Source organism: Phyllostomus discolor, chromosome 1, assembly GCF_004126475.2.
Source record: "Phyllostomus discolor isolate MPI-MPIP mPhyDis1 chromosome 1, mPhyDis1.pri.v3, whole genome shotgun sequence".
Lineage (NCBI taxonomy): Eukaryota > Metazoa > Chordata > Mammalia > Chiroptera > Phyllostomidae > Phyllostomus > Phyllostomus discolor.
This window is the reverse complement of record NC_040903.2, coordinates 163,205,256-163,229,267: the sequence shown is the minus strand read 5'-3', so window position 1 is coordinate 163,229,267 and position 24,012 is coordinate 163,205,256. Positions and strand designations below refer to the sequence as shown.

Genomic DNA, 24,012 nt, shown 5'->3' with positions numbered 1-24,012 from the left:
TCCTACTTACAGTGAGAAGACTCCTAGAAGCTACCCAGAAACTCTGGTATAGTCCTGAATAATGCTTCCCCAGAAATGGGAGGTCAGAGACCTACTACTTATGTAACCTTGGCTAAATCACTTAAACTTTTTTAAGTTTTTCATTTATAAATTAGGTTCTCTTTACATGTCCAGACCTCAAATGAGTGTTATACCAACTTCTTTTAAGATTTGTAAGGGGCAAGAGAGAAAATGGGCCAGAAACATAAAGTGGATGTGGTGAAGTTATAAATTTGGAGTCTACTGTGTATTTCCCCTCCACTTGTATGTACAACACAGGTGGCAAACACAAGGCCCGTGGGCCGAATCCTGCCCTCCACCTTGTTTTATCTGGCCTGGCACCTTGTTTCTACTGGACAGTAGTGCTGAGCTCTCTCTTAACTGTTAAGGAATAGTTTCATTTATACAGTCCTAAAATTACATTCGGCCCTTTTGAAGGCAACCATGAGGCTGATGTGGCCCCTGGTGAAAATGAATTTGACATCCCTGACACATTGGACAATATTGTTGGTGAGACTTTATAGTCAGCCTGACTTCCTTTCTGGCTCAGGGGATAAGCCATACACAGTGTTTGTGAAATAGTGGGTCTTTGGACTCACAGTCAAGAAGAAGGCTCCTGTTTATGATTGTATCCTCAGCATCTGGTTACTGGTGGCTTCCTGGGGCTGTCACATGCAGTATGGAGTGGGAGATGGGACCAATGTAATGGTATTCAGGTTCTCTACTCTCTAAATGTATTTACTCCTTTACTTTTCTGTCCTTAGGATTTGGGGTATTTGAAAGATGACTTTAGAAATTATCAGTATCTTAACTTGGATCTTGGGAAATTTTGAGCACAAATCAGAGTCTTAGTTTGCTTTTTTTTTCTCTTTTAATCCTCTCCTGAGGACATGCTCATTGATTTTGATGAGAAAGGATGGGAGAGGGAGAGAGGAGAGAGACATCCATTGAGAGAAACATTGATTGGTTGCCTTATACATGCCTGACCAGGGACTGAATCTGCAACCCAGGCATATGCCCTGATGGGGAATTGAACCCGTGACCTTTTGGTTTAGGGATGATGCCACAACCAAGCCACACTGGCCAGGGCAGAGTTTCAGTTTTTAATCATCAAAAAGAACACAGGATGTTGGGTTACAAGTGCAGTGACAGAGTGGAAAAAGTCATATGCCTGACAAATTTAATTTTTTTCTATGATAGAAAAGCAATATTTAAAAAGGGATGATAATAATAGAGAATACCTGAAATTCAGATTTAGTAAGGCTCTTCTAACTTGTAGGTGGTTTTTTAAAGCAAGTTTGGAAGCCAGGTATTTTCATAGAAGTTCTCGAGTTTCTGATCTTTGAGTTTGGGGAGTTCTTTTGCATTATAGTTTTCCTTTGGAACCTTAATTCATGGTGTAGCAGGATAGGATCTGTTGTTGAGGAAGCAGGTACAACTTAGGTAGTATGACTTTATTTTCTTTCTTTTAGATATAGCTCATGTAACCCCGGGACTTGATGTGTACACGTGAAACTAGTTGTCTGTACTTGTCACTCTCAAACCTTCTCATTTCATGATTGCTAAGGGCTCCTTGACCACTCTCCTTTACACTTGTCCTAATATCTAAAAAAACATGATGGTTGCCTTATATTCCTGTGACAGGGAAGTACATATGTATAAAGAGGTCAATGAATATGAGAGTGAGATTCCTTTAAACACTGTACTATATGGTAATTTGGTTGGATGATTTGAAAGCCATAAATAATGTCCTTTTAACTTATCATTGGAGATATGTTCCTTTTAGGCCCCTTTCTCTAAACATTGAGCCCTCTAAGGAATATATCATTTACTGTAATTCATACTAAGTCATGATATTTGCATTTTGTGATTTTAGGAAAAAACCCAGGAAACCTGAGTGCGCATTATGCAAAGAGGCATAGGTGGACCCCTGAAAAAAATACATGGAAGTTTTGGCTTAGACTCAGTTCAAAGATACACCTAGCTTATATGGTAAAATGCCAACAGTTTCTTTGGAGTAATGACTTTGGTTTTGTGATATGCTAGCAACTTCCCCACATGTTGTCTGGCTTTGACTGTATTGTAGTTATGAGGATCTAATAGGAAGGAGATACTCAAATTATTATCACCTACTTTACCCATAGCATCTTCCCTCATTCCTTTTATGTGGATGGATTGTGTTTCCAGCAAAGGCCAGTTCCTCCACTTGTATTAGTGATTTTGCTCCCTATGGGACATTTGGCAATGTTTGGAGGCTATTTTATCATAACGGAGTTGGCAGGGAGGACTGGCATCTAGCAGCAAAAGGCCAGAAGTCTTGGTAAATGTCATACAAGGCAAAAGACAGCCCCCTCCCCCCATGAAGAATTACTCAGCCCCAAATGTAAATATTCTCAAAGTTGTGAAAAACCCTGATATACCCTAGTTCCCATCCCTTCTTATTGTCTCAAGGGCATTGCCCTAGGAGTTTCTCCTTTTTTCTCCTGTAAAATTGCTCTTTCTTCTTTATTGAAATACTTTCTTCATGTAGCTTTCCTGGTTTTCCTCTGCTTCCCTTAACTGCTCCTCAGCCGGATTCCAGATTTCCATATCTAGCTGTTTCTTTGACATCTCCTTCTTGAGTGTCTAATAGCTACCTCAGAGTGCCCATCCTCATAACATTCTCCTCCTCCAGCCTTTTCTAGATCAGCAAATGGCTACTTCATTTTTTCCAGTTCCTTTGATATCTTCCACTCTTTTTAAATTTACATCCCATATCTAACACTGGCAGATGATGTTGGCTATACCTTAAAAATGCATCTAGAATTGGACCAGTTCTTATCATCTGCACTGCTACCACTGTGGTCCAAAACACCATCATCTCTTTCCAGGGCTATGGCATTCGGCTCTTAACAGGTCTCCTTGCCTTGTCTGTCTTTAGTTTGATCCTTCTCTAGTTTATTCTCAACCTAATATAGCCAGAATGATTCTATTAAAATAACAATCATAAGCTACTTTATGACAGGGACATATTCTGAGAAATATGCCACTTGATTTTGTTATTGTGCTATCATCTTATAGTATACTTAGATAAACCTAGATGGCATAGCCTACTACACACTCAGGCTATATGGTGTAGCCTGTTGTTCCTAGGCAACAAACCTGTACATGTGTTACTGTATAAAGCAGTAGGAGATTAAATCAAGCACATGGGAAATTGGTACAATTGAGATGCAGTAAACACAGATGTATAAGGCTGCTGCCAGCGTAAATGGAATCCTATTGTACACAAATTTTTTTATAAATATACTCTAACAATAAAAAGTATATATAGTAAGTATATAAATCAGTAGCATAGTTTATCATCATCAAGTATTACATACTATGTAATCTTATGTGCTGTACTTGTATATGACTGGCAGTGTAGCGGGTTTGTTTACTCCAGCATCAATACAAATACGCGAGTACTCTGTTGAGCTGTGACATTAAGACCATGGATGCAACATCACTAGGCAACAGAATTTTTCAGTTCCATCATAATATTACAAGACCATAGTCATATATTTGGTCTGTTACTGACTGAAACATTATATGGCTCATGACTGTATAAATCAAATCTTTTTAGTTTCTTATTCAAAACTTTCAGACACTTTTTTTTACACTCAGAAAAAAGACCTGTATGCCTTCAGTGCCCTTCATTGCTATTTCTTTAGCACCTAGAACAAAAATGTGTGGGGTCCAAAAAAAATACCCAATAAATTAATAAATGTAAAGGGCACTTGGAGTAATATACAACATTCTTAGGGTAAAAATAGTGACCACTTTTATAAGGCTATTTTTGATAGTATCTGTTGCTATAGATTGATGATGTTAGTCCATATTTGGATAAATGAATTTTATAGGATGGGGGCAGAGAGATCTGATATAAGTCAGGTGTAGAAGCTTTTCTGGTCTGGTTTAATCCAAGGATGGGGTATGTGAAGGTATTGAGAGGAATTGACAGACTCTGTGCCCATTAAGCAGTTCTCAAATTTTCCTCCATTAAGATTTTGAAAAACTTCAGTCACAGGGGTGTCCAACCTGCGAGTAAAGTTAAGAGGGAAAGAGCAAAATGAATCCAAACAATATAGAAAGAAAAAAATAAGAATAAGTTAATGAAATGGAAAATATATACAATACAGAAGAGTAAAGTTAGAAGTAGGTTTATTTTAAAAGATTAATAAAGTTGATAAACTTCTGTTGAAGAAAACAAGGAGTCACAAATAACCAATGGCAGTAATGAGAAAAGAAGCAACACAATACAGGTTGCTGTAAACTATTTTAAACTAATAAATTTGGAAATCTACACAAAAGAATAAGTTTTTGGAAATATAATGACCCAAATTTCATTAACAAAAAGTAAAGATAAATATTCTCAAATTGGTAGTGTAAGCCTCCTGTGTGAGCCCTTGGTCCAATTCACCAGAATGTTAAAAAGGGTTATCTCTGGATTGTACCTAACAGATGATTTTGTCTTTCATCTACATTTTTCAAATTATCTATAAGGGCATGTGTTACTTTTTAAATTTTGAGGGGGAAGAAAAGGACTGGGAACTTTAAGTTCTAGTTTTAATTCTGCCACAGGTCTAGCTATATGACTTTGATTAAATCATTTAATACCTGGATATAAGATTCCTTTAGTAGATCCAAACTGTAAAATCATTTCATTTCATGTACCAATTTAATATAAACAGAATCAATCCTACCACTACAAAAAACACACAAATTGTTTCTATATACTAACCACATACAACTGGACTATTAAATACTGCTAGAAAGAAGGGCTACAGTTCAGTTATTCTATAACTATAACCAAAGTCATCACTTTGGTACATGGTCTCCGATTTAACTAGTTTATAGTTTATACCAATAAGCTTATACCAATTGCATGAGCAATTCCAGGGCCAGCTGAAATAAACCATTTCCTCTTGTACAGCAGTTCACATTTAATAGCTGGTTTGCCTTACGGGTATGCACAATGCGTAGGCACTCATATTTTTGAATAAAAGATAACCAGGAAGTTTGGCTAATTGAAATTATGCTGGAAAATGGAAACTCCTTTTCAGTTTCCTTTTCACTTTCTGTATATCAACGTTGTTTGAATTGTGAGGTTTTTAGAATGCAGATATTAATAGTTTTTTCAAACAAAAAACTTGAATTCTTTAGAGCATTTTTTGGGGGGAGGGTTTTTTTTTATTTTTATTTTTTAAAGATTTTATTTATTTATTTTTAGAGAGGGAAGGGAGGGAGGGAGGGAGAGGGAGAGAAACATCAATGTGCGGTTGCTGGGGGTTATGGCCTGCAACCCAGGAATGTACCCTGGCTGGGAATCGAACCTGGGACACTTTGGTTCCCAGCCCGCGCTCAATCCACTGAGCTACGCCAGCCAGGGCTGAGGGGGGTTTATTTTTAAAAGCCAAATTGGGCTTTTGATTATATAAAAATTTTCCCAGCATAAAATTGTGATAGCCATGTTTGAATGCTCCATGTGTATGTGGATTGGCACATTCTTAAAATTACTTTCCCAAGAATATTCCTCTGGCTGACTTCAGTTTACCACCAAGTGGGAAAGCCATTGCTTCAATCATGTCTTTGTCGGGCTCCTCAATGAGCAATTCCAGGGCCAGCTGAGCTGATTGTTAAAACATGTAAAACATGTAACCTTTAAAATACAGAATCACTATGCTCCATCTCGAACTTTTTATGTGCCAGCAGCAGGGGTGTCCCACCTTTTGATATCTCTGGCCCACACACCAAAAGAAGAACAGTTGTCTTGGGCCACACATTGAATGCACAAACACTAATGGAAACAAAGAAACCTCATAAACTTTTAAGTAAATTTATGATTTTGTGTAAATTTATGGTAACTTGTTGAGACAAATGCTTAGCTCGTTCCAGTCTTTTTATATATGCATTTATGGATGTAAGTTTTTTAAAAAAAATTTATGTATTTATTTTTAGAGAGGGAAGGTAGGGAGAAAGAGAGAGAGAAACATCAATGTTTGGTCGCTGGGGGCCGTGGCCTGCAACCCAGGCTAGTGCCCTGACTGGGAATCGAACCTGTGATGCTTTGGTTCACAGCCCGCGCTCAATCCACTGAGCTACACCAGCCAGGGCTGGATGTAAGTTTTATATTCTTCAGACCTACATACTGCATATCTGCATACCACAAAGTAAATTTTTAAATCACTAAGTCAAATAACTTAGAAGTATGTTTCTACTGTAGAAATTACAACATGCATTCTTCATTTACCATGTGACTTACCAAAGTTTGGTGAGGGTTTATAAACTTACCAGACAATAGAATGCTTTGCATTGTTTTTTCACGCTCTTCCTGCCTATAATCTATCCTTCTGTGTGTGTTTATTTATAAACCCTGTAAGACACCATTATTTTACATAGTGCTTATTTAGATTTACGTACATACAGTATTTACTGTTACTTTGCTCTTCTACGTCTCTCACACTCCATTTGGGATTATTTTCTCCCTGGAGAACCTTTAGAATTTCCTTTGTGTGGATTGGTTGGTGTTGTAATGTCACCTTTTGCTTGTCTGAGAATGCCTGTATTTTGTTATATTCTCGAAAGACATTTTTGCTAGGTCAAGGATGGCAGTGTTTTCTTTTCAGCACCTTGATATCAGTCCTTTGTCTACTGACCTCTACTGTTTCTGTTGAGAAGTCAGTTGCCAGCCTATTTTTTAAAAGTTGTACTTTATTTTCTGTAGCTGCTTTTAACATTTTTTTCCTTGACTTTCAGGAGTTTTACTATGTTGTTCCTAGGCATGCATATTCTTTTTTCAGTCCTGTTTGGGACTTCTGAGATTTTTAAATCTGTGAATTGATGTATTTCATCAAATCTGGAAAATTTTCAGCTAATATGTCTTCAGTTATTGCCTCTGCACCATTGACCTTATGAGACTAATATTGTCAGTCACTGCTTAATAACATTTTGCTCATCAACTGCATATATGCAGGTGGTGTCATAAGTTCATAATGGAACTGAAAAATTCCTTGTGTCATAGCTGTCCTAACTTTGTAGTGCAGCACATGGCTTATGAATTTGTGGTGATGCTGGAGTAAAGAAACCTGCACTGCCAGTGGTATAAGAGTATGATACATACAATTATATACAGTCCATAATACTTGATAATAACCATGCTACTGGTTTATATACTTCCTATTCTGTTGTAATTTTAGAGGGTGCCCTTTCTACTTACAAAAAAAAGGCTTGCTTGCTCTAAACAGTCTGCTGTGCTACACTGGCAGCAGCCTCCTGTGTCTTGTGTTCACTGCTTCTTTTGATTGCATCATTTTCTCTCTTTGTTTTAATCTTGTGCTGTTCTGTGCAGTGACATGGGTACAGGCTTGTAGTCTAGGAGTGATAAACTGAACCATACAGCCTAGGCATGCAGTAGGCTAGAACATCCAGGTTTGTGTAAGTGCACTGGCTGTATTAAACATGTATTAGACTTTCTTACTCTGTTTCTGTGTCTAGTACCTTCTCCTTTGTATTTTGTTTTATCCTCTGCAGCATTCTGGATGGTTTCATCTAATCCATTTGCTAATCCTATCTTCAGGCATGTCTAATTTGCTTTATGGTACTTACTGTACTGACTAGTGCTAGGCATTGGTTTTTGTTTGTTTTTTTTGTAGATGCCCTTTAGGTTGAGAATGTATTCTTCTTTCTTTTTTTGAGGAAAGTTTTTATCATGAAAGGATCTTGAATATTGTCAAATGTTCTTTATCAATTGATATACTCATGTGGATTTTCTTCTTTAGACTGTTAATTTGGTGAACTACATTGATTTTTGCAAATTGAATCACTTTTTATTAATAGTATAAGCCCTGCTTGGTTATGATGTGTATTATCTTTTTTACATACGGCTGGGTTTGATTTGCTTGTATTTTTTGCTTGTATTTTATTGAGCATTTTTGTGTTAGTGTTCATTGAGGATATTGATCAATAGTTTTTTCCCTTTTTAAGTTGGTTTTGGTATCATTGTAATATTGGTTTCATAAAATGAGTTTTGAAGTATTTCTTCCAGTTCTGTTCTCTGTCAGGGATCATGAGGAATGGGTGTCATTTATTCTGTGAATGTTAGAATTTGCCAATGAAACCATCTGGGCCTGGAATTTTCTTTTTTAGGTTTTTAACTACACATTTGATTTCTCTCATAGTTAAAGATTATTTAGATAATATATTTCATATTCATTGTATTTTTATAGTTTCTTTTTTGGCAGAATTAATCATTTTCATCTATTGTCTCATTTATGGGTATAGAGATGTTTATAGTATTTCATTGTTATTCTTTTAATGCCAGAAACTTTAGTACTGATGTTCCTTTCTTTTTTGTTGATATTGGTAATTTGTGTCTTTTTTTCTTTGCCTTGCAGGAAGTTTATATGTTTTATTGACCTTTTCTAAAGAACAAGATTTTGACTTCATTCATATTCACTATTGTTTTTGTTTTCAATTTCATTGATTTCTGCTCTGATCTTTATTAACTTCCTGCCTTCTGCATGCTTTTAATTTGCTTTGCTCTTCTTTTCTAACTAAGATGAAGATGAGATTATTGATTTAAGAGTGTTCACCATGTTCACCTACATATTTTTATGAGAATTTTTATACTAGGCACTTTAATGTCTTTGATAATTTTTTTCTTTTAATATATCTTATTGGTTATGATATTACAGTTGTCCCAATTTTTCCCCTTTGCTTCCCTCCACCTGATACCCTCACTCCCTCCAGCGGTCTTCTGCTTAGTTCATGTCCATGGGTTGTGCATATAGGTTCTTTGGCTACTCCATTTCCTAGAGTGTTCTTAACATCCCCCTGTCTATTCTGTACTTACCAATTTGCACTTCTTAATCCCTGCATCTTTACCCCCATTCTCTCCCATCCACCTCCAACTAATAACCCTCCAAACGATCTCCATATCTATTATTCTATTTCTGTTCTGCTTGTTTGCCTAGGCTGTTCTTTAGATTCAGTTGTTGGTGGTTGTGAATTTATTGCCATCTTATTTTACTTTTATGTTATTAACCTTTTTTAAAAAAAAGATTTTAGTTATTTTCAGAGAGTGGGAAGGGAGGGAGAAAGAGTGGGAGAGCAACATTGATGTGCAAGAGAAACATCAGTTGGTTGCCTCTGACACACCCTCTACTGACCTCCTGGCACACAACCCAGACTTGTGCTCTGAACAGGAATCAAAACTGTGACCTTTTAATTTGTGGACTGGCACTCAGTCCACAGAGCCACACCAGTCAGGGCATTTATTGCCATTTTAATGTTTGTAATTTTGATTTTCTTCTTTTTCTTAAATAAGTCCCTTTAACATTTCATATAATAAGGGCTTGATGATGATGAACTCCTTGAGCTTTACCTTGTCTGGGAAGCACTTTAACTACTCCTCCATTCCAAACGATAGCTTTGCTGGATAGAGTAATCTAGGTTGTAGGTCCTTGCTTTTCATCACTTTGAGTACTTCCTGCCAATCTCTTTTTGCCTGCAAAGTTTCTTTTGAGTAATCAGCAGACAGTCGGATGGGCACTCCTTTGTAGGTGACTGTCCTCTTATCTCTTGCTGCTTCCAGAATTCTCTCCTTCATTTTAATTTTGGGTAATGTAATGATGTGCCTTGGTGTGTTCTTCCTTGGGTCCAACTTCTTTGGGACTCTGAGCTTTCTGGACTTCCTGGAAGTCTGTTTCCTTTGCCAGATTGGGGAAGTTCTCCTTCATTATTTGTTCAAATAAGTGTTCAATTTCTTGCTCTTCCTCTTCTTCTTCTGGCACCCCAATAATACGGATATTGGAACGTTTAAAGATGTCCTGGAGATTCCTAAGCCTTTCCTCATTTTTTTGAATTCTTGTTTCTTCATTCTTTTCTGATTGTATGTTTTTTTCTTCCTTCTGGTCCACTCCATTGATTCGAGACCTAGTTTTCTTTCCATCACTATTGGTTCCCTGTACATTTTTCTTTTCATTTAGTGTAGCCTTCATTTTTTCATCTAATTTGTGACCAAAATCAACCAATTCTGTGAGCATCCTGATCACCAGTGTTTTGAACTGTGCATCTGATAGGTTGGCTATCTCTTGGTTGCTCAGTTGTATTTGCTCTGGAGCTTTGATCTGTTCTTTCATTTGAGCCTTTTTTTTTTTTTTGGGTCTGGTCTCGCCTGTTCTGTAGTGAGGGGTGGAGCCTTAGGTGTTCACCAGGGTGGGGCAACCCAGTTGCTGGGTTGTGACGCTGTCTGTGGGGGCGAGGTCTGAGAGGGAGCAATGGTGCTTGCTTGCTCTCTGTTGGATTTCAGTCCTCTCTGCCACTTCCCACAAGCAAATTGGGCCCTTCTGGTGCTGGTTCCTGGGTTGGTGGGCTTGTGTATGTTCTAGGACCCCGTGGGTCTCTCCAGTGAACTTTCCTGTGAGGCTGGGAGTCTCTCCTGGCACCTCAACCCCCACAAGTGTTTTCAATTAGTGCTTTTAGGCTTTATTTCCCAGTGCTGGGGCCCTGGGTTGCACTGTGTGGTCTCGCTGCCCATTTTCACCTGGTTAATCTGCGCACGAATGTGTGACTACGGACAGCCAGCTCCCTTGCATGTCTCACTAGGTCTGCTCATTGCCTCCACATGCCCACGCCCACACCCACTTCTGGGATCTGCCACTGGGGTCTGCCAGCCATCACTTTTTCCTGCCGAGACCCCTCTTCACTGGCTGCCGACTCCGCCCCTCTTATTGGTCTGGATGACTGGTTGTCGGGACTTCTGTACAATTCAATTTTCTGTTGTGGTTGTTTTTTTCCTTTCTAAATTTTTGTTGTCCTTAATTTTGGTTGTGTGAGGAGGCACAGTGTGTCCACCTATGCTTCTCTCTTGGCTGGAAGTCTCCCCATTAGCTTTTTAAACTGGTGGTTTTAATTTCAAGTGTGCCTGGCTGGTATGGCTCAGTGGATTGAGTACCAGCCTGTGAACCAAGAGGTCCCTGGTTCGATTCCCAATCAGGGCACATCCCTGAGTTGCAGGCCATGTCTGCATTTGGTCTGCAGTTGGGGGGTGTGCAAGAGGCAACCGATGCTGTATCTCTCATGCAGTGATATTTCTTTCCCTTTCTTTGTCCCTTCTTCCCCCCATCTCTAAAAAGAAATAAATAAAAATATTTTCAAATTGCACATGGTACTTAATAGTAGCCTTATTTCTGAATATGCATGACTTCTCAGCTTAACTCTTTCTGCTGACTCTGGTTGTTTTGGTGTAAGTTCCCCAGCGTGGTTTTTGATTGGCGTATCTCATCTTTTCCAGCTGGCTGTTAGCCACTGGTCATTATTCTGGACCGCCATTGCCTCCTGTCACCTGTGAGTAAAGAAGAGTCACAAGATTAAAAAAACAACGCTAAATCGAACTCTATATGAATAGTGCACACTGGGTTATTTAATCTTTTCTCAGACCTTTTTGAAACAAATTTGTGCAACCTTATAATTTTATAACTTAAAAGGAGTCTGAGCAGTGATCTAGTCAGTCTTTCCTTTGACTGGTGAAGGAGAGATCTATAGAGAGATTATGATTTTCCTGTTGTTATAGTCAGGGTTAACACCTCTAGAGTCTCTGGAATGTATTCTTTTCATTATATTGAATGTATTGAAACTTTAATTACAATTTAATATTTTAATTGCATTATTTGGGAAATACTTTTTTGAACACTGTCAGGAATGTTGTCCTCAAAATATGAACACTTAGGTTAAATGATTTTCTGAAAATATGCAGTAGTTACAAAATAATTGGTAGTTGTCATAAACATTATATATTAATATTGCTATATATTACATAATATGTGTACTATTTAAAATTTTTTCAAATGTAAAATGTATTAAGAAGGAACTAAGAAACAATGAGTCACTTATTTTATGTTTCTAATAATGTTCAAAAAGTGTTCATTTAATTTCTTTAAAGTAGCTATTTTAAAAAGTAGTGTTTTACTTTATTATTCTCCATGAGGCAAATTGTTATATACTCTAAGCTTTAGAGAAAATGTTAGAGGCTGAAAGGTGGCTCTAGGTTTTTATACATGTTACCTAGTCCGTGGGGCTTATTTTTACCAATGTGACTATGCTTTCCTTTAGAAATTTGTGATAGTTAATTTTTTGAGTGGTTTATTCTTAGCACTGACATATTTATAAGAGATGATTTTTGGTTTCCACTCCCAGGCCTACCTTTTAATGAGAAGGTAGGCCAGCTGGACACAGAGCTGGTTTTGTAATGGTTAATTAGAGCAAATTAATTAATTATTACATTTCTCTTTACAAGGTCTCATTTTCCCTTCAGATGATACTAGCATGAGTAAATTAAAAACATGTTTTGTTCAAAGACACAGAAATAGGCTTAGTCTGGACTGCTGGTGGCTGTGTTTTGTGTGTATGTTTTTTTTTTTTAATCTTAGCATTTAGAATTTGTTATAGCTCTATTTTGTTAGTAAATTATCCAATTTGGCTAGTTTTTGACTCATAATAAGATAGTTCTTTTTTAAATTTTAAGTTTTAATTTTAAAGAAAGATCTATTTTTTTTAGAACATTTGCTTTTTTGGGGTTGTTGGGCAGAAATTAAAAATAATTTTGTCTCTTACCACTTAATCACAACCACTTGTAATATATTTTAAAAAATTTTGTTTTTTTCTGGTCATAGATTTTTGTTTTTACATATTATTAAGCTTTGTTTTATGTTTTACTCAGCATACCACTTGCAGCTTTGCTTTTTTCTCCTGCTACTTGTAAGCAGTTACTTTTGCAAATCCTGATATGAGTTGTTTTCTAAAAGAAATAGTCCCCTTGGTTACCACACAAGTAGTCTTTATTAGATTAAGTCTGACAATTCTCCACCTGTTGTTAATTTAGGTTAATGTTTTTGCTGTAAGCTTTTTGAATACTAATTAGCTTCTGATTTATTTATTTTGCTCATTCAGCATTCTTGAATCATCTCAGTAAAGTGTATTCTTAGTTATGTGGAAAGAAGAGCTGCTTATTTAATTACTACCCTCCCCCCTTTTCTCATTATAGTGAGGACATATCTGAATGACAGTTTTACTTATTTTTTGGGGGGGCTGGTGGTGATGGGTAGAAGTTGATAAGGGTTTGACTTTGTGAAGAAAATTAGAGTAAGACAACTTGTTAGCTATTTGTGACAAAGAATGATTTCCATAAAGACCTCTTAAATAATTTAGAACAGGGGTGTCAAATTCATTTTCATCATTGGGGCCACATCAGCCTTGCGGTTGCCTTCAAAGGGCCAAAATAATTTTAGGACTGTATAAATGTAACTACTCCTTAACTCTTAAGAAGCTGAAATTAGCCCTGAATGGCGTAGTTCAGTGGATTGAGTGCAGGCTGTGAACCAAAGTGCCGCAGGTTCGGTTCCCAGCCAGGGTACATGCCTGGGTTGCAGGCCACAGCCCCCAGCAACCGCACATTGATGTTTCTTTCTCTTTCTCTATCTCCCCTCCCTTCCCTCTCTAAAAATAAACAAATAAATAAATAAAATCTTAAAAAAAAGGCTGAAATTACATTTAGCCCTTTGAAGGCAACCATGAAGCTGATGTGACCCCTGGTGAAAATGAGTTTGACACCCTCGATTTAAATAACAAGACTAAAGACCCAGTTAAAAACAGACCAATAACATGAATAATGCAGTTTGCAGAAAAGTAAATATAAATGGCTGATAAATAATGAAAAGGTGCTCAACATTCTTCCTAGTAAAAATAAAAATGAAAACAACAGGGAGCTGCCAGGTTTTGTTGGATTGGAAATATTGAAAGGTGTGGTAATGATCAGGTTTAGTGAGAAAGTGGAAAAATAGACACTTTTATATACATGGGAAGTGTGATCTTTTTGGAGGCCAGTTTACAGTTGTTACTAAATTTTAATCACTCACCAAGCAAATTATATCTTAGAATTTATCCTATGGTATACTTGTATACATATGCATAGTATCAGTAATGCATAATATATTTTAAATATAGATGTTTATTGAAGCATTTTTTTCCTTCGATGATAAAAGACTGGAAACAACCTAACTTAATTATGACAGAACCACAAAATAGAATATTATGCAATAATTAAGAAGGATGAGGTAGTTCCTTCTTTGCTGATATGGAAGGATTTCATGATATATTAATTAAGTGGGAAAAAGCTGCAGAATTGTGTGTAGCATAATCCCTTTATGCTACAAAAAGATTTATACATAGATACACTTGTATGTACACTAAACATTTCAGGAAGGGTTCATAGGTAACTTTTAAGTGATTGCTCCTTCAGAATGAGGAAGTCAAGTTAAATTTAGTTTTAAAATTTAGTACATGTGTTTTTCTCTATAAAAAACCTTGTTACCAAAAACATAAAATTAAACATTTAAAATGACTTATTTACTTTGTAGGTGGCTTTAATGGATAAGTAATATATGAAAGCTCTAGATTAATACAGAAACCTATTTGTCTATTTTATTTATTGATTGATTTGTATTTATTGATTTGGGGGGGAGAAAGAAAAAACATTGATTTGTTGTTCCACTCATTTATGTATTCATTGATTGATTCTTGTATGTGCCCTGACCAGGGATTGCTGATGCTCTAACCAGTTGAGTTACTCAGCAGGGGCTAGGAGTTAATTTTTAATTCTGAGAGCATCATAGCAGTTAGAATTTTAATTAGGTGACTAAAATTAAGAGAGGGAAACAATATTGGAAAGTTTTTGTTAATCTGTGCTTTGTTTTCTTGGTTCTAGGATTTTCGTAGGTCTGCATTGGCTTTCCAAAAGTATTTTCTCAAGATAACTTGGTATAAACCAAGTAACCATTAAAGCCCACATAACCCTGTCTTCTCTTTAGCTTTTTGTTTATGAAAAGAGGAAAGATCATAGCAGAAATGAAGAATTTAAATGAATATGTGATTAACCAATAAGAAGAACAAAAATCTGAGCAATATAAAACCTATAGAAGATGGTCATTATTTAAGTGGATAAAACAGTGTAAAGAAACCTGTATTTGCGTCCCAGCACATGGTTACTTTGTTACTTTGATTAAACCATATGAACTTTTATTTACTTATATTAAAGTGGGATTAATAACCAACTTCTAAGATTGAAAGAAAGACTGGGAATGCATAGTACAATACCTGTTACCCAGTAGGCTTTTAATAAGTACTACTTTTTAGTAGTTATTTTTCTCTTAACATATGCCCTCTTTTGTAGAAGAGTGAACATAGTTACATGAATCAAATCTCTGTCTCAGGGAGGGTGGGAGTTTAACAGTAAAACTTGGAAGACTACACCGTGTTATAGTAGACAAACCTCTCAACATACTTTATACCTCGTGATTCATCAGTGCTTTTCTTTTAAATTTAGCCATCAGTCAGCGGTTCTCAATGATCTCAAACTTTGACCCTGAAACTACCAGGATGTTAAAACATCCAGCTACTTCTTAGAAAATGCCGATATAATTGTCTGTATTCTGAATTCTTACAGGAAAAGTCATGTTTCTGTAAGATTTAAAAAAGGTTTTTATTTTCTTTACACTTTAATTTATCTAAGACTTAAAGTAAATTTGATAAAGTAGAACAGTGCTTGTAGAATGTGAGTATTGTTTGCTTTTCTGAAAGTGGTGTAGTCAAGGCAGTTACATATAAAACTGAAGTTAGAGGAGACAGAGTGTGTTATGCCTGTTTGGATATGCTTAGTCATTGATCATAGAAACATTAAACACTTTGGAGATGGCAACGATATCTTTATTAAGGTAATGATAGTATGCTAAATCAGAGTACTTTATGACTTCAGAAGATATTTAATCTTTTTCATCAAGTGTAGCATTTTAATGAGGTAAAAGAAAATGGTTACTTTGTTTTTCAGCCTCAGCTAATTGGCAAGGCTCTTTTAATGAAGTTTTGGGTATCATAACTAAAAACAAAAGAATCTTGGTAATAACAAACACTCAAGTTTTAGCTCCCATATAGTTATTGTGAGATAATGTGACACACTCTGTCTAAGGAAGAGCTTATCTTAGACAAACCAATAATGAGATCCGTGGACCCAAGGGAAACGAGTACATTCTCGTGACTTTATATATAATTTCCAGGACTTCAGACCATCTGTGAGTTATACCCATTACACTCTCGGTTGTTAGATTCAGTGCTCAAAGTGGGGATAACATCTCTTTTTCCTAATAGGATGGATTTGGTCTCTAACTGTAAGGCTAAAACAAATGAGGATTAATATTTTTAAAGTGTGTCATTGATTTTTAAACTCATAGTACAGGATTGTCTCTTAGTTATGAGTTATTGTTTGCTAGTTATTCATTCTTTATCATCATAGAAAGCTCAGTCCTTATACAATAGAAACCCTTCCACATGAATGGAAGGAAAGGGTGTTTTTGTGACTCTCCTTCTCTTGGTCTTCCTGTGTGTTTGGGCCGAGCTCCTTATGTTTGGGATAAAATGTTTTATAGGCCAGTACTGTTAGGAATGCAAGATACTTTCATGGTGCAGTGGCACAAGGGCAGTTCTACCAGGAACCTTGAGGAGGACAACCTGGTTAAGGCATTCCATTTGCTCCAGAAAAGTCTTGGTTGGTCCCCCTTTTCCTGCTCCCCTCTGATGATCCTGTGGCCTGTTTTCCACATGTTGAGTAGTTAGTTTATCCTCCGTTAAGTCAAAGATATTTCATTTATCTAGTACAAGGGAGCCCACATCCCATATTCTCTGGGGTCATTTTAGTATTTACTTTTTACTCTGTGAACACTCTCTTTCTTCTGCACAATTCATTCATTCTTCCTCTGGTTAAACTGAGTTCTGAAAAAGAAGGATGGAACAAATTTGCTTTTGACCAAAAATTGAGACAATGGTAATCTCTTTAGTAATTATAGATTTTGTATAAACCTTTGCAACCATTGGTCTTTACTGAGTGCTTACTTTGGGCAAGGTGCTGTGGTAAATATCTTAGGATTGCATAGTTGAACATGGACCTACTAGCACTAACAAGACATCAATGGAATAGAAGTGGGGTGTTGCATGGAAAAAGCAGGGGCTTTATTATGAAACAAATGTATCTTCCTATGAACTTGGGCAAATTACTTATCCTTTCTGAGCCTCAGTTTCTCCATCTTTAAAACAGGGCCTGTTAAGACATAATATTCATAAAGACCCTAGCAGACTGCCTGATCATAACAGGTATTCAATAAATGGTAAATTATTAAGAAATGCTTTAGTAGATTCCCTTCTGGTAGGTCTTCTAAATCCATGATACTGTTAGACTACAAAAATCAGCCAAAATCTCTCTTTTTATAGCTACTGTCATAGACTTGGCCAAATTAGGTTATGTCAGCTGTCTGAATTCCATGTTCTTTGACCAAGTTTCTAGGTACTTAGGCTTCTGGAGCCAGACGTTAGGAAGATTTTGAATTATTTATTAGTTATACAGATATTTACTGCGGGCTGCTTATGTGCTAGGTGCTAGGACTACAATGGTAAACAAGGACATGGTCCTTGTTCTTATGGACCTTTCAGTACTGGGAATCAGGCAGACACTAAACACATGTTTATATAAATCACTGCAGTCTTATGAGCCTTCAGTTATAGAATGCATGTGACTCAGTACTATGAGTCCCCTGTTCTTCCACACTTGGGTTATTAGTGCCTTAGTCTCTTTAAAGAAGATAAAGAATAGTATTCTTCTGTATTTTTGCAAGCTCTTAGTGTGAAATAGTTTAGGGGATTCTGTTCTAGCCATGACCCTGGATATTATATAAAATGGCAGGCATCATCTAACTGTAGTTTAGCAGGAAACCAGTACCAGACATAATTGTTTCATTATGATGGTAATCACCAGTTTGATAAGGGATTTGAGACCATTTTCGACTGTTGGTCTCTAAATTTTCATTAGCTGCATAATATTCCAGTGTAAAGCTATATACAAATTTATTTAACCACTCCCCTACTGATGGGTGGTATGATTATTTTCAGTTTTTGCTACCGTAAATAATGAGTCAGCAAAAATCCTTTTATATATTTTTTGGCAAACTTTTGTAAGTATGCTTATAGAGTGAAGTAGGGATTTATTTGCTCAGAGGGTGTATTGTATTTAAGTTTTGATAGATTATTTGCCAAATTCTTTTATCCATGACAATTCTGATTTAGTAAGTTTGGGGTGGGACCAAGCAATTTGTATATTTAACAAGTTCCCAATTTTGGCAATTTTGATGCAGCCAGGTTTGAGAACTATTGCAGGATCTGAAAAATGGTAAGATTCCCTACAGGTAGGGAGTATGATGCATCTCTTCTGGAAAAAAATCTGGCAATTATGAATATCTAGGGAAGTGTGAACATCCTTTTTAATGACTGAACAATAAGAGCCTCTCTGTCTATAGTAACAGTTGCTAATGATGGTCCATTTTTAGAGAAGCAAGTATACTAATAACTGGAATATTTTATGTCTTTTGAGAAGTAATGTCAGGGGATAGAAAATAAGAATTGTAAGGACCTGAGTTTGAACAGCTTCTACTTACTAACTATGAGATCTTGGGCAAATGAACGAACTTGAATCTTTATATTACAGTGATAATGAACATATCTTCCAAATTTGCTGCAAAGATTTAAACAGGGTTATATAACATTTATTGAGGCCCTTCTGTCTTCTGCCAGTATTTTTGACCTGGCAGTTTGTTATAGTTGTGATTGGTGATTCACTTGTTCATTTTCCCATTAGACACTGAGACCATATTTTGTGGTTTGTATTCCCAGTCCCTGGCCCAGGCTTGGAATATTGTGCATTGTTTTGTTTCTTAATTGAATGATACATGGTAAGTACTATGTGGATAGATTATCTGATTTAATTTGTTACCATTACCCTAAGAGTTAAGTATTCTTTATTCCATTTTACCATAAGAGAAAATGCTCAGAGTAACTTGCTTAAGATCACACAGTATCTCAGAACCATAATTAAAAACCCTGTGTGTGTAATTCCAAACCAGATGAAGTTGGTGCTCCTTCCATCATCCACTTTGCTGAGATAATGCTATAACACTTTGGAAATTGTGAAATGTTCAAGGGTAGTGTTATTTTGATAATATAGTTTTAAAGATTAACAGCCATATGTGGATCTCCTTCAGGGCACAGGTCACTGACTTAGGTGTCTGGGCGTGTCAGACCTGATTATTGAGTATCAATATTTTGTAGGGCATTACCATATTGCTGTTGTAGAACTAGTGAGAAAAAATATCTTGTAAGTTTTGTACTTATGTTGCTTTTAATGCAGCTTTTTCACTTGAGAATTAGATTGTTAGGTTGCTTTGAATATTTAATCATAAGGTGACTTCGGAAGAAAAAGAAAAATGTTTGCCAACTTCTGTCCCATATGTCATCATAAAATTCACAGAGTTTCAAAACAGGAATTGCATGCACCAAAATGTTTGGCAATAGGAAGAAATATGTGGTTTTACTCATTATAATTATGTTGAACAAGGGAATTTTTCCAGGACCTAATTTGTGTTTTACTTTATTTTCCAGACCATATAGCTCTATTTGCCAACATTTTATATAGATCGGTTTTTTATTTTCTTTGACTTTTTTTTTTGGTGTGTGTGAAACCACTTTGGGTTGGTTTCCTCTCTTTCTCTTGTTTGGTAAGATGGTGGGGAGGGAGCAGGCAGGCCGCATCGTGGATTCACTTAGGTGGTTGATGAGTTTAAGTTTAGTGTTTGCCTCAGTGCATGTAATTCTGTCTCAGGGTTTCATGTCTAGCTCTTTAAGCCATGTAGAATTGTGTTGGAAAATGCATCTGATTTCTATCTTTCTCAAGACTGGTTTGAACCCTGGGAACACAGTCCCAGCCTTCTATGCCTTAGTACTTTCAGATGGAGGTTTTATTCTTTAGGGTTTACTGAGATGAGCTTTGGAGAGAAGCTCTAAACAGAATGATTTATAACCTGCAGGACAGAGGCTGTAGTGTTTAAGAAATGAAGAACACTTCTCCCATTAGTAGTAGTCGTTGAATGATAATGTGTGGGGTGTCATTACCCCATTTTTATGTGATTTTTAATGTTATTATTTAGAAATTGATATTCTTAACATTTTTACATTTATTTTTTCAGAATGTGTCAAAGTATACATTATAATGGCAACAAAATCTAAGCTGAATTATTATATAATAATAATTAAAAAGTTACATATCTTACATATTATAAAACTTTTCTTTTCTTAGGCGTATGGATCAGGCTGTGATATTGTTATTTTGGCCAGTGACTTTGAATGTGTGCAGATCATTCCTGGTGCTAAGCATGGAAACATCCAGGTCAGCTGTGTGGAGTGCTCTAACCAACATGGAAGAGTAAGGGATTTAGTTACTTTATTTAATATCTTTTAATATATTTAATGGTTTCAGAATATTCTTACCCTTTTCTTCAAGTTTTGCCCACAATTTCCTATTAATATACCTTGCTTAAGTGGCTGTTGATAGGAGTGGGTGCAGTGACAGGTTGTACACAAATAGTAAAAAGCCATTAAGCTGATGATGTGATAATTAATTGTACAGCTGTAGTCTATCTTGAAAGATCTGTGGGCCTCGCAGTCCTGTGGGTACTCACATTCTGCCAGTTAATAATTCTAGCAGCTATTAAACCACTGGCAGGGAAGTAAACTTTTCTCTACCTGACATCTCTTATCACTCCCAAATTATAATAACATTAAATTTGTATTAAGAAATTTAGCAAGTTGTTAGAGTCTACTATAATATTTGTCATATGACATGTACTTTATAAAGTTTCTATTAATTAAATGCAAGTTTATTTGTTGAGTGAAGAATCTTAAAGTTCATTCCTTCACACTTTAAAAGTTTATTTTGAAATAGTTCAAATTTCATCATATATACCCCTCCTCCAAAATTTCAAGCATAATGTACATCAAATTTTGGCTTTATATAGTAAATATAGCATATTGTATACTCCAGCAGTTCAGTACGGCTGATATTGTGTGGTAGAGTTGAATGGCTCTACAAGAGTATGAAAATGAGATTTTTCCTGTAATATAATAACTTAAACAGTCTTAGTGTTGTAGAAATTATTCTTTACGAGTAATAACAAATTTTTTCAAGGATATGTTAAATCATAATACTCATGGTGATAAATAGTGATCATGCAAGTTTATGTCAGATAGTGAGCTATTATACACTTTCTACTGTTCCACCCTGCTGCTTATATCAAGCTTTAATAGTTGAATAAATGTACCATAATATGACAGTCTGGTGATATAATTGACCTGGTATTGAAACACTGAATTTCCAGGTGTTTTCTGAAACTTTTTTGTTGCTTTTCTCATTTTTTTTCTCATTGTTTTCCTTAAGCAGGCATTGTTAACTTTTCAGGGAACACTGAGAGTGTCATCTTTCTTTCATTAATTTTTTATTGCTCATCTCCCTAGGCCAAGCAAGGTAGCTTTAAACCTACCTCGAGATGTATGATAGTTGTCAGAGATGAATTTTAGTAAATTATGTATTTTCTGTGATAAACACAATAAACGAATCTCTGGGAGCAAAGTTAAAAAAAATATATGTAAGAACTTTACGTTCATAACTATGTTTCTACTTTCCTTACTGGGTTGAAAGTAAAGAAGGCAAAATTGTGATATGTTTGATATATTGTCTTTTATTTCTCTCCTTTTTTATTTCCGTTATTCCCAGCCCTTGTGACAAACTTTCACACTTACAACCTTATGTTAGCCAGCTACAGTTGTTTATTCATTCATTGACATGTTGAATGTGATCATTCATAACACTTTTGGCTTATTACCCCAGGTAGGCATTTTAAGTAGCTTCCCCCAACCATTGTGGATGAAAAGTTTTTACCCTAGCAAAGAATGTTAGATGTTGAGTAGCAGTTGAAATCACTTCCTGGTGTGAGAGTACCCTGAAATTACAGTAGATCTTTTTGGCTAGCTTTAAATGAATATATACCTTACTCAGTTTCATAGGTTAACTGATAGGTCCAGAGGTGTGAAAAGGGATGATTTTTGGTCTGTTCCCTGTAGTTAATTCCCTCATGCTAAGATGAGGATGAACTGGGAAATGGCTTTCGAGGAATCAGAAAGCAGGCTCTGGTAGTTTCTAGGAGCACAGGGATTTATGTGCCCTCTTATCAGGTATATGACCTAGAGCACGTTTACCCGGGCCCCCAGATCCCAGCAGAGTCCAGTGGAGATGTCTGCCGCACTCTTTCTTCTCTAGTTGCAGCCTGTGTCTGTCTGATTTCTCCGTAGTCCATTTTCCCTGTTCCTTCTTTTAGATGGTTTGCCCAGTTGCTATTTTTGTTTGCTTATATAATTAATGTCATTTTGTTTGATATATTTTTAATACTGTTACTCTTTGATGTCTTTTTCTACTTCTCATGGTTTTTATATTACATTCACTGGACTATAAAGTTTCTGACACATGTACCTTTGAAATGTATTTTTGTTAATAAAGTTATTTCTATGTTAAAATAAAACTTCTTATAGAAAATTATGATTTCTTTGAATAGGTCAACCTTGTATTTGATGTGTGAATTAAAACCTGCTGAATTTTTGCTAACAGAAAAGACATTCTTGAATTCATTACTTTTCCAGTTTTGTGTCTGGAAGGGAATAAACCATGACTACTGTATTAGGATTTTATTGTATGTAATTAGTTTATACATTATTGTGAAAAGAAGGTTATTTTTATTTTTTCTTTTCCTAAACATTAATGCTTTGTTTATTCTTTTTTTAGATTGCAGCTTCATATGGTAATGCTGTTTGTATTTTTGAGCCCTTGGGCATAAATTCTCATAAGAGAAATTGTGTAAGTATTAAATGATAGTACACAACTTTCAGAATAAAGTTTAGAATCAAGTTGTTAGCAATAAAGGGCCTCTTAGGAGCTGATGCTGAAGGTGGTCTGGAATGTCTGTCAACTTGGTCTGATGCTTGTGGTAAGACCTTTTCCATTCCATATATCCCTAGGCCTTCTGGAAACTCGGTTTTTTGGAATATTACTAATTGAGATTTACCGTGTTAATCCTCTCTGATATCACTCCAGCCACACTGGCATTATTACTGTTCTTAGAACAGTTATTCTCCTATTTTAGGGACTTTGCTTTGGTTGTTCTTTTCTGTGGAATGTTCTTTCTTTAGAGGATAGCTGAAGCTCCTGCTACTTTGTCTTTGCTCAATAATATCTTCCTAGTGGGTTCTTCCTTGATCACTCTTTTAAAACTTGTCACCATTGTCTACAACCTTTATTTTAAGCCCCATCCTTCCACTTTTAACATTTTTCCATAGCACTTACCTTGTTTTTTAATTGTAAGCTTCATGAAGGTAGGGAGCTTTGTTTCTTTTGTTCACTGGGGCATCCCAAGTACTTAGGATGTTTCTGGAACATACTAGACTCATAAATATTTGTTGAATGAAGGAGTTAGGAGCCTCGGTAAATTCACTTACTAGCTAAGTGGTCTAGCATATCACATTGAGAAACATTAAGATTCATTCTTTGTGCTGTGTTTTGTTTTACCTTACTTCATATTCAGAATATCCCATATGGTTAGAATTATTAGCCCCTTTAAAAATCACTACATGAATTAGAACTCCACCATCACTCACAAATAGTCAAAACTGCCAATGTGAAATTTTGAATGCCAGGAGTATGTATTACCAGTAATTTTTTGAAAAAAAAAAATATATATTTAAAAAAAGATTTATTTTTAGAGAGAGGGAAGGGAAGGAAAGAGAGGGAGGGAAACATCAATGTGTGGTTGCCTCTCATGTGCCCCCTACTGGGGACCTGGCCCGCACCCCAGGCATGTACTGTGACTGTGATTTGAACCTGGTGCCCTTTTGGTTTGTAGGCCCATGCTCAGTCCACTGAGCTACATCAGCCAGGGCTGAAAAAGAATATTCTTAAGTACATGAAAGCAAGTGGTGTTT

General features: G+C 36.1%; 1 protein-coding gene across 1 annotated transcript in view; it reads left to right on the top strand.

Annotated features, from left to right (window-relative positions):
• Nucleotides 1–24,012, top strand: part of DMXL2 (Dmx like 2) — a 136,332-nt gene that overhangs the window by 5,201 nt on the left and 107,119 nt on the right. Inside the window, 2 exon segments of the mRNA XM_036033486.1 lie at nt 20,285–20,410; nt 22,820–22,891. Coding sequence (XP_035889379.1) covers nt 20,285–20,410; nt 22,820–22,891 — 198 coding nt within the window.